The sequence below is a fragment of the Microcaecilia unicolor genome, chromosome 3, assembly GCF_901765095.1.
Source record: "Microcaecilia unicolor chromosome 3, aMicUni1.1, whole genome shotgun sequence".
Taxonomy (NCBI): Eukaryota; Metazoa; Chordata; class Amphibia; order Gymnophiona; family Siphonopidae; genus Microcaecilia; species Microcaecilia unicolor.
In genome coordinates, this window is record NC_044033.1 from 144,331,641 (window position 1) to 144,343,679 (window position 12,039).

General features: G+C 37.4%; 1 protein-coding gene across 1 annotated transcript in view; it reads right to left on the minus strand.

The window, feature by feature from the left end:
* Positions 1-12,039, minus strand: part of AKT3 (AKT serine/threonine kinase 3) — a 559,702-nt gene that overhangs the window by 197,671 nt on the left and 349,992 nt on the right. The window contains exon 7 of the mRNA XM_030196428.1: positions 10,409-10,474. Within this exon, the coding sequence (XP_030052288.1) occupies positions 10,409-10,474 (66 nt within the window). The remainder of the gene's footprint in view (positions 1-10,408; positions 10,475-12,039) is intronic.

A 12,039-nucleotide genomic window follows, 5' to 3' on the forward strand; every position in this document is an offset into this window, starting at 1 on the left:
TGCACCTGGAAGGCTGTATTCGGTGTTCCGCAGATGGAAAAGGAAAGGGATAGTATACTTGTTACAAGAACTTACCCGTGAAGGACAGATAAAGCCGTTTCAGGAGCTCTGTGCTGAATACGCCCTGCCGCCCTCCGATGAGTTCTATTATGCACAGCTAAATCATTATATACGTTCCTTGTCCTGGGAGGCGCTGGCGGAGGATGTCCAGGAAGAGTTGGCAACAGCATTCTCTTTAGAGGCACAGCAAAAAGTTCCCCTCACGTTCCATCACAGGCACATCAGGGACACAGTTACCGAACTAGACTATGCCAAGTTACTGGCTGCCTGGAAACGAGATATCCCCATGGCCCTTACATTGCCTCAGTTCAAGTCCCATGTGCTTACAATGCGCAAAACAATGAACATGACGCAGCACTGGGAGCTACAATACAAATTTGCTCTTCGACTCTACATTTCTCCCAGAAGAGCCTTTCACATGGGACTCTCGCCTTGGGGAGAGTGCCTCAAATGCAGGGATCCAGGGGCCACCCTCGGGCACATGTTTTGGTCCTGCAAGGGCATAGTCCGATTTTGGAAGGAGCTAGTACAATATGTTTCTGAGATGTGGAAGGCGGGCTGGAAGTATGACTCGGCGCTGCTCCTGGGCCATCCTGTTCTCATACACCCTGTCCCATCAGGATTTACCGCTTTTGTACGCAAAGCTATTGTAGTGGCTAAACAAGCAATATTCTCAGAATGGCTTACATACAACTACCCTATAGTATCGCAGTGGTGTGTGCGTATGATAACGTTACTGTGGGTAGAGAGGGTGGGAATTACAGACTTTAAAACGAAGACTGGAGTGCGTTTCCTACTCACTTGGACTCCCTTTTGGAATACTCTGACTCCAACTGCCAGGAGTAGACTGTTAAACTTCTAGATATTGCCCTGTACCCTGCGTTATTATGTTCATTTGATGCCATAGAAAGGGGAAAGGGGGGGAGTGGGAGGGGAAGGGAAGGGGAGGGAAGGTTAAGTCCTATTTGTTGGGGTAGACGTACCATGTGTTAGTTTAGCCACATGGAGGGAAAATATCAGAAGTTCATACATGATAATGTTAACTTTTCTTCTTAAGTTTTGAATAAAAATGATTGAAACATAAAAACAGAAACCAGAGAGAATTCCGTATAGGTTGTAACCACAGCCGAGCTTAATTTCAGTGAGCATAGCCGAAATCAACTCACCTAAAAGCTCTATACATCATTAATACTCCCAATATTTTGTATCCCTTAATTTATTGCTTTTTTATATCAAACACTTATTTTATATTTTATTACATTAAACCAAGATTGTGAAAAATAGAATAGGAATCCGTATAAATAAAAATTCCCCATCCGTTGACTGAAAAACAAAATAAAAAAATATATAAATTGTGTCCATACACTAAACTATAAAGCACCAGAGTATTCAAGAACAGAAAGGAGCAAACTTATCTGGGCTCATACTCTGTTGCTATTTCACAAAGAGGGGCATAATCGAACAGGGTGCCCAAGTTTTCCTGAGGACGTCCTCACAGGACGTCCCGGTGAAGGGGCAAGGAAACCCGTATTATCGAAACAAGATGGGCGTCTATCTTTCCTTTCAATAATACGGTTGGGGACGCCCAAATCTCAACATTTAGGTCGTCCTTAGAGATGGTCATCCCCGGTTTTCGGCGATAATGGAAACCAAGGATGCCCATCTCAGAAATGAACAAATGCAAGCACTTTGGTCATGGGAGGAGCCAGCATTCGAAGTGCACTGGTTCCCCTCACATGCCAGGACACCAACTGGGCACCCTAGGGGGCACTGCAGTGGACTTCACAAATTGCTCCCAGGTGCATAGCCCCCCAAAACCCATTCCCCACAACTGTACAACATTAGCAAAATTTCAGTCAGAAAAAGAATGTCAAGATTTGAAGATTAAATAATCCGAAATAAGATACGTTTATTGTTTGCTACTTGATATACCGCCTTTCACTTAAAACAACCAAAGCAGTTTTCCCAACAAGGAAAGTAGAAAGAACTCCAATTATTTAAAAGAATAAAAGTTAACAAGCCCTATAGAATTTGAAGAAAAATTAGAACAGATTATTCTGATGATTTATTTGGAGATTTTCCACTTTGAAAGTTTTAGATGAAGTAGCTCCTGAGAGAGAAGTAAGATTGAATAGGAAGATGAGGTGTCCTTGGTTTACAGCAGAATTATTACAACAGAAAAGAAATTGCCGCAAGTTAGAGAGATGTAGGTGCAAAACTGCAGATGATTCTGTTAGACTGAATTAAAACATTATAAGACTAGCATAGACTTAAGCAAGAAGAACTTTAGTAGGTTTAGAAAGCCTGAATCTTAGAAAGCTGTTTGGTTTGTAGCATTATAATTTGACAGTACCTCTTTCATCAAATATAGTTCAACCTTCTGCTGAGACCTTAGCCACTTATTTTGCAGTAAAGTGAATATGATTTATCATTTTTTTGACAATATATGAGTAATGGGTTACCAGGACCACTGTATTGCTGATTCTTTGTTTATTCCAACTGACAGGCTCTGGGTTATTTTTAGTGTTATTTCAGTAGGAGATTTGATCCCTTATGCAAATCAGTTATCCTGTTCAAACTGTCCATTAGATAAATTGCCTTCTTTTTTTTTTTTTTTTTTTTTTTTTTTTTAAAGATCCTTCCTCTGAACTATTAGAACGGTTGACACATTCTGTAAACATCTCTCTCACTCCTGATTGGTTCCAAAGTGAAACGGGGAATATAGTTTTAACTCTGATACCTAGTTGATGGGGATTTGTCTCAGGTTTCAAATTTTAGACCCATTGCCAATATACTATTTCTTACCAAACTGATTGAGTTTGTGGCCAGCTCTCAATTGTCTGATTATATTGAGAGGTTCAACTTTTTACATAATTCTCAACATGGGTTCCATCCATTCCACAGCACAGATACACTGTTATTATCTATGACTCTGCTGTCAAACAGGTGCTGTGTCGAGGCAGAGAGATGTTGCTATTACAATTTGGCATCTCTGCCGCCATCGATACAGTTGATCATAAGATATTGTTATATCTTTTATCTGGCTGTGGAATTTGTGATTCCTTGGTTTAAATCTTTTTTTTTAAATATATATCTCCTTTATTGTATAATTTTTATATGAGTACTTTGGTAAAAGTTGCCCTGGGATCAGGAGAATTGTTAAGGCCCTGTTTACTAAGCCGCAAAAACGTTTTTAGAACATGCTAAAATTAGCATGCACAAAACACTAGAGTCACCCATATGTTCCTATGGGCGACTTAGCATTTAGTGTGTCCTAATCATTAGCACGCACTAAAAATGCTAACGTGCCCTTAGCCCTGCTTAGTAAACAGAGCCCTTAATGTCTTATGCTGATGATATCTTTTTGCAAATTCCTATTAGGCAGGACATTGATTCTATTTCATCTGTACTTCAGAATAATATAAGAAAAATTGCTGATTGTGCTCTTGATTTGTGATTTAAATTGAACACAGATAAAGCAAAGCTTCTTTGATTTGATTTATCAGATTTTAATATTCTCAAATTTATTGTTTTAGGGGGGACAACATATTTTACCAGTTGAAAGAGAATCTAGAGTGTTGGGTATTTTATTGGACTCTTCTTTGTCAATGGAGCTGCAAGTAAATAATTTAAAGGTAATGGTAAATCAGTTTTCTATCCTGCCATTACCTCACAGTTCTAAGCGGATTACAATTTTCAAGAAGCCAGTTTCATTTAACTGGGAAGAAGGGCCATAATAATAAATTCAATAATTAAAAAAAATACATATTAACTAAAGTAAAAAATAATTACTGATGTCAACAATTAGGATGAGATACATATTTCTGAAACAAGAGGGTTTTCAAATTTTTCCTAAAAATAATATAAGACTAAAGATTTGAAAATGGATGTGACCATAGTCCATAATCTTGCCACTTGAAATGCCAACCCTAATTCAAAGAGATGTAATCTCTTTTTCCCTTTTGATGATTCTCTACTGTACCAGTGCGTCTTGTTCTCAAAGCATAAGTAAATATAAAATGTGGATATAAGTAATCTGGTGCCAAGCTGTGTAGAAGTTTAAAGAGAAAACACGCCAGTCTGAAATAAATTCCGGCCTCAATAGGCAGCCAGTGTAATGTTAAATAGCTGGAAGTAATTCTATCAAATTTGGACAATCCAAAAATCATTTGAACTGCCATGTTCTGTATCATCTGCAGTCTCCTCACCAAACTTCTATTACATCCTAAATACACCAGACTACAATAGTCCAATTGAGAAATTAAAAGAGACTGAACCAGGATTCTAAAATGATCTCATTCAAAATAACTACGCACGCATCTCAATTTTTTCATCAGGAAAAAACATTTCTTCGCTAACAAAGAAACCTGTTTTTCCATGGTTAAAGCTTATTTTAAACTTAGGCAACTTAGATTACTTCACTGTTATTTTTTTACAAGACCATTTCAGAATAATAGTTCAACTATATATTCTTTCTGTGTTGGATTATTGTAATTCCTTATACCTAGGAGTAGCTACAAAGTATTTGTCTAAAATGCAGCTGATTCAGAATTTGGCGGCTAGATTAATTTTTTATAAATCAACATTTGATCATGTTTCTCCTCTGTTGTCAGAGCTGCATTGGTTGCCAGTCCAAGCAAGGATTGTTTTTAAGGCACTATGCCTGATTTTTAAGTCTTTGTATGGTGTCTGTGCAAAAAGATCTTTCTCAATCTTATAAAATTTTACAAATTGATTACTCGGTTTCAGACTTGTAATTCACTAATTTTAACTTTTCCTTCTGTTGCACAAATTAGATTTAAAGCTATTTTTTCTCACTCATTTTGTTATCTTGTGGTTCGGCTTTGGAATCACCTTCCCGTTGGTCTTCAACTTTTACAGCATTTCTTAAATTTCCATAAGGCTTTGAAGACTTATCTATTTACATCAATGTAATTGTAATAAATGTTTTTGTTTTTGACTATTATTTGTAATTCCTGATAACTGTATCAGTTTTTTATTCTTTTGTATTCCGCTTTGAATCCTAATTGGAGAGTTGGCGGTCTATAAGCCCCCTTGTAATGTAATGTTACCTATGTAGGTCTAAGGCAATCCACAGTACAGGAAGATCTGCACCCCTATACCACTGCAATATGAGAAACAAGAAATTCTGAAATCCAAGGAATATCAATAATATGTAAGAGGAAGGGTGATATAGATGGAAGATGATCCAAGATGGAGAAAGAGCACAAGAAAGGATTGGGTATTTTATTTATTCAACTATAATATAAATATGCTCGATAGCAGATCGACTGGAAATTATTACAAAACAAACAACAGATCTGCAGTCCGAAAAAAATTAATTCCTACATGCACGTATAACAGTGGAAAAAGCCTCAAAAGTCCTCCTAAATCTTGAATTGATTTAGAGAAGATGTGACGGGTCAAATGACCTTTTTAATCATCACTGGCATAAAAAACCACTGCTTGTGCTAATCTTCATTCATTTATGGTAAACCGTGATTATGTTATATTCAACACCAAAACGCCACACTTATCTTAAAGTGGATGCTTGCGGTTTAACTGCATGGCTTCACTAATGATCACATTTCGGACACACTTAAGGGTATGTCTTTAATGCAAATGCAAGAATCGTTGAGTTCAACTACTTCCTGGAGTGCCTTATCGAATGGCATGAAAAGATTAATTAAATCTGAATTGCATAGTGCCACGTTAATTGAGTACTATAAAAATGAAATAATACCACGTGGTCTACGAATAGTGAAAGAGCCAAAAATATTTTTGAACGATAAAGATTTTCTACAGAAATGGGCAGGTATATTGAATAAATGTTCATTAGATTTAATGGTATTGATTATTGATAAAACTACAGAAATTACTTCAACTATTAAAGATGAGATCAACACACTCACTGAAGGTCTTAAAGGGAAAGAAACTTTGGAAACGTTTCAAAGACAGCATGATGATCTTCAGTATAAGATAGATTTGTTTAGATCGGATCTTCAAAAGCTTAAAATTAAGAAATTTCAAAGAGATACGAAAGATCATGAAAAGAATATCTACTCCTGGTTAGATAAAGCTGATGATAATACCTCAATACCCTTTGAAGAAGATGAGAGAGATATCTCTGAGGAAAGTTCTTCCAGCTTAGAAAGGCCTTTTTTATCGAGAGGCAGAGGGAGAAGAGGCAGAGGACGAGGGGGCAAATCGAAGAGAGGTGGGCGGACAGGAGATTATGTAGTACAAGAGACTATACAACAGAAGCCGAACACTCGGTCTCGTCCCCAATAGAAGAAACCGCAGTGGTAAATTTATCTAATTATACACTAACGGTGGACGAGATTAAACTACTGTCCAAGGGTCTCTCCTTCGTTCCCGCTAGGTATGTCGATTCCTTCCAAATTAGAATTGAACTTGAGAAGTTTATTAGGAAATTGCAACTGAAGGTGTATTTTGGCGGGAATGAAGATCAGAGACCAGATGTTTCGATAGTTAAAAGAAAATCTAAATGGGTCCCGACAGAACCACTACATCCGGTTTTGTCTGCTTTTCGCACATTGGTGCTTCAAGATTTTGAAAATATTGAATGTAGCACCCGAAGAAGATGTAAGAGTAATTTGACAAGAAAAGAAAGAGATGCTATAGATTCTCTGAAGAACAATAAAAAAATTGTCATCAGAAGAGCGGACAAAGGTGGAGCGATAGTGATCATGAATCGATCCCAATACATAATGGAAATCTTGACTCAACTTTCAGCACCCACAGATTATTTACCCTTGGCAACAGATCCTACGGCACAGCTTCAGGAACATATTTTTAATATCACTAGGAGAGCTTATGCAACTGGTGTTTTGACACAGAAAGAGTTTCATTTTTTGAACACATCAAATCCTAAGATACCAGTTATATATACGTTACCTAAAATACATAAGAGACTTGTAGATCCACCTGGCAGACCTATCATATCTAGTAAAGGCTCATTATTAGAGCCTCTATCGATGTTCGTTGATTGCTTTTTGCAACCTTTTGTGAAGAGTGGGGCGTCTTATGTAAAAGATACTACGCAATTTTTACAACTTTTGGATTCATACAATGGTAAAGTTAGGGGTATGATGATGGCTACACTAGATGTGTCCTCCCTATATACAGTTATACCACAGGATGAGGCGTTGGAAGTGATTGAGATGTTTTTGAATCAAAGAGAACAAAGTCGGTTTCCTACTTCTTTCATTCTGGCCCTTGCGGAGCTAGCAATGAAGAAAAATTTTTTTCTCTTTGAAGAACAAATATACCAGCAAGTGTCAGGTGTAGCTATGGGTGCAAGTATGGCACCCTCTATAGCGAATCTATATATGAGAGCTTTTGAGCAGAAATTCATTTACACTACTGAGCTGTACCAGTATGTAGCCCTTTGGGTTCGATATATTGATGATATTTTTTTGTTATGGACAGGCGATGAAGATTGTTTGGGTCAATTCGTGTCAGTTTTGAACAGCTGTCATCCGCGTATTAAATTCACAGTACAGATTAATGCGACACAGATATCATTCCTAGATGTACTTATTACGAATAGAAATGGAGAAATTAGTACAACTGTATTTCATAAGCCCACGGATAGAAATACTTTTCTCAATTACACTAGTTGTCATCCTATATCTTTAAAAGATAATTTACCGTTCTCTCAATTTTTAAGGCATCGAAGGATTTGTTCTACTGACAATGAATTTAAAAAACAATCTAAGAGATTAATGCATAAATTAGCCCTCAGAGGCTACCCAGATTATACACTTAGGAAAGCCTATAATAGAGCAAGATGGAACTCTAGAGAATTGTTATTGACTTCAGAAGCAAATAATATACAAGATTCAGATACGTTCATCACATATGTTACCCAATATAATATGAATTCATTTGAGTTAACACAGATATTGAAGAAGCATTGGACTTTGATCAAGACTTTACCGATTTTTGAAAATGTCAAATTGAGGTTAGCATATAGTAGGAGTTCGAATCTCAAGGAACATCTCTGTCCAGCGGTGCTGCAGACGGCTGTTATACACACTAATGGGCGATTAGGGCACCATAAATGTGGTAGTTGCAATTACTGTTCTAGTATGGAAGAAACCCGGGAGTTTATTAATCCCGTTGATAATAAGAGATATGCATTGAAACAAAGCACAAATTGTAAATCTTGTGGAGTAATTTATAGTCTACGATGCCCGTGCAACATGATATATGTAGGGCACACAAAGAGGCCATTGGCAGTGAGATTAGGTGAGCATAAGAGTTCTATCATAACTAATCGAATTGGTCTCCCATTAGTAACACATTGTAGAATTCAACAACACTCCTTCGAAGATTTAAGATGTGTAATATTACAAACTATATATCAGTCTAAGAGAGGAGGTGAATATCAAAAGCTCCTTTTACAAAACGAGCAAAAATGGATATTCAGGTTACGGTCCTTGCATCCGAAAGGACTGAACCATCGAGTTGAATGGAGCCATTTTTTATAGCACCCCTACTTAATCGTTCATGCCAGCGATAGCGTCTGACGTCAGTCAGGAGGCTATAGAGAAGCCATTTTTGTAGAGAAGTTAACGTGTAAGGAAGAATACAGTGAAGCTGTCCTCTCAACTTGGTGAGTGTGTTGATTCTTTATGGTTTTCAGTGTTTAGATTTTCCAGAATTAATATGTATATCTTTCAACAGATAGTGCAGTAGAGGCCCTGAAGCAGCCTTGCGAAACGCTGGCCACCGTCGGCCCTGCACCAGTTGAGAGTGAAAGAGTACAGCGCAGTTAAACCGCAAGCATCCACTTTAAGATAAGTGTGGCGTTTTGGTGTTGAATATAACATAATCACGGTTTACCATAAATGAATGAAGATTAGCACAAGCAGTGGTTTTTTATGCCAGTGATGATTAAAAAGGTCATTTGACCCGTCACATCTTCTCTAAATCAATTCAAGATTTAGGAGGACTTTTGAGGCTTTTTCCACTGTTATACGTGCATGTAGGAATTAATTTTTTTCGGACTGCAGATCTGTTGTTTGTTTTATTTTATTTATTCTCCAGATTTATAACCAACTCAATCTAAAATCCTTGGCGGGTTACAATAAAACTAGGGCTAATCTCCCTCTCTCCCCTGCTCGCAGGCACGGTCTGGCGGTTCTCTCTCCCCTTCCCTTCCAACCAAACTCGTTTTACTTTTGCAGAAGTCTTCATCCTGCAACGCAGCAGCAGACGTATGTAAAGATTGCCTACAGCCTGCACTGGGCCTTTACCTCTGACCATCCTGCCCTCTTCTGATGCAACTTCCATTCTGGTTTTCCATTTATGTAGTTAGTCCCAAACATTTCTCTTTAATCAAGCAAAACAGAATTCCAGTGGTAGCTGTGTAGATCAACTTATCAAAGACATTTGAAAAAAGTCATATAACTACCAGGGGAGGGGCACATAGTAAAACAGGGGCAGTGAAAGATAATTAATACAATATAAAAACATAATCTGTAGTATATCAAAAAACATGATAACCCTGCAAAGAAACTTAGCAGATTGTCAATCTGAGGTACAAACAAATGTTTTCCATTATCTTTTGAAATATGCAAAGATCAGAATGAATACCATTGTGAATTTCTAATTCTGCAGTATGTTGAGGCAATGGCTACAGTTACCATAGTAACCAAATATTAAATCTACTTCATTTATAACATTAAATAATTTTAGGAAACAAGTTACGTTGTATTGAGTAGAATGTATTTAAAATTCCACATGCTAATTCTCAAAAGTGTTGCTTCAGGTTGTTGACAGGAGTAGGGTTTCTGAATCTTGTGCTATTAATTTTTTAACAGGATGATCCACCTATCTCTAACTGGTCTCATGAGAAAGGTATAGAACATTCTAAATTTTGGTGATTTCCTTTTTTAAGAAAACTGTAACACTAAAGGTCATACATATCAACTTTTTCCTTTCAGGACATTCTATTTCATTATTTTAGTAATTGCATCTAACATGTTAGGCATTAGTATTACCTGCCTATATATGCTGTCACAATGCAAAATCAAAAACCTAACCCTTGCTTCCCATATTTTTTTATTTGTATTATATATGTGATATGTCAGTATATGTATTTGATTTAAAAATACTCTTCACAATCAACTATTCATGCTTCAATGGTGAAAACTGACAATCACATTTTGGCAAACAATGTAGAAATGAATAGTAAAGCCTCAAACAATATCTATTAATTACAACTTATTTTTTGGCTAATCATAAAACAAATACATGAATACCTGAACTGAACTGCAGCAAATCCACAAGTGTAAGATCTCAGGTTATAGGTACTTACTGTTAGAAAAGGATGTCTAGTATTTTTTAATACCCTGCTTTCTGTAAGTGTGTGTGCCACTTCATCCTAAAGAATAAAAAAAATACAATAAGCACCTTGTTTTACTGTACTTCTAATTTCACTTTATATACTTAATTCCCTTTGCAAACAAAGCAAACTTTATTTACAGTAACAGGGATTCATCATAGCAAACATGATAAATCAAACATGGCATCATCTGACAATACAAGGATGGCGTAGCTATCTCAGAGCTCAGAATGAACTAGTAAAAATTTCTGAGTACGTGCAGCCCTTCCCACATGAAGACACCCTTGCATTGGTAGCTCAGTAATGGCCCCGTTTACTAAGCAGCGCTATAGGCACATAAACGCTTTTAAGACACGTTAATTATGTACGTGCCTACAATATCCCTATAGGCGCCTACATGGTTAGCGCGCATGCTAAAAATATTAACGCACCTTAGTAAACAGGGCCCTAAGTATGCACGTCCCAGCCAGCTCTCAAGGAGGTGGGCACTATTGTGAGTCTAAATTATCCTTTCATCTATGGAGAACCCCTGTTGCACGTAAGCAACTTTGGGCCCAATATTCAAAATGATTTATGCAGCCAGGAGAAGGCTCCTGGCTGTTTAAATCACCTGTCTGGGTTAACTAGGCATTTTCAGCAGCACTTAACCAGATAGTGCTGCTGAAAATGTCCAATTAGAAATCATTTTGGGGGCATTCTGGAGGCAGAGCAGGCACTTAGCCGATTAAATGCCAATATTCAGCACTTAGTGGGCCTTTTACACTAAAATTAAGTGTGCGCTAAATGCTAGAGGTGTCAACATATTCTTATGGGCTCCTCAAGCATTTAGTGCGCACTAAAAACACCACCGTGCATTCGTAAAAAGCCCCCTTAACCAGTTAATATAACTGCATAAAAAGAACCACATAAAACGCAGTACTATCTTTATGTGGTTCTTCATAGCTGGTTGTGCCGAATATTGAATTTAACCGGCTACGTTTTTAGCCAGCTTTGTATATCTGGAAATGCAATGAGGGAGCCTGGGCATAGCTCAGCACTGTATTTCTGGGTTTAAAGCTGGTGGCAGTCAGCAAAATGCTGACCAACACCAGCTAAATATCAAGCCCCTTATTTTTAATCCGTTAACAAGCAGAATGAATAAGTGATATTCTTCAGCCGAGAGTTGCTCCAGGATCTCTCAAGAGTTCACATTTGCACTGAAGGAAGCTGCTGTGAATCTGTGATTCTGTTTTGGAAATATTTTCAAGTTTCCTTCACACCCATCCCCTCTCTAAACTCCTTCGGTTTTTGTGGCGAGGGTTGAAGTGGTTATATAAATACGTTTATCAGCACTGCTTTACCAAAGGTACTGTTCTTTTGGAATGCATGATCTAGCCAACCATGAGAAGTGAAGGTATACAGAAATGACCAAGTCGCTACTTTATAGATTTGCTCTATGAAGTTTATTTTAAACGGGCTACTGATGTGGCTGTGGCTCTGATCTGAAGAGCATTTACTTTGTCTTGAACAGAAAACCTTTGTTGATCATATCAGAGCTCAAACCATTCAAGATGGTAGTTGTAAAAATTTGGGGTCAAAGGATATAGGAAGTCGAGTTTACATGT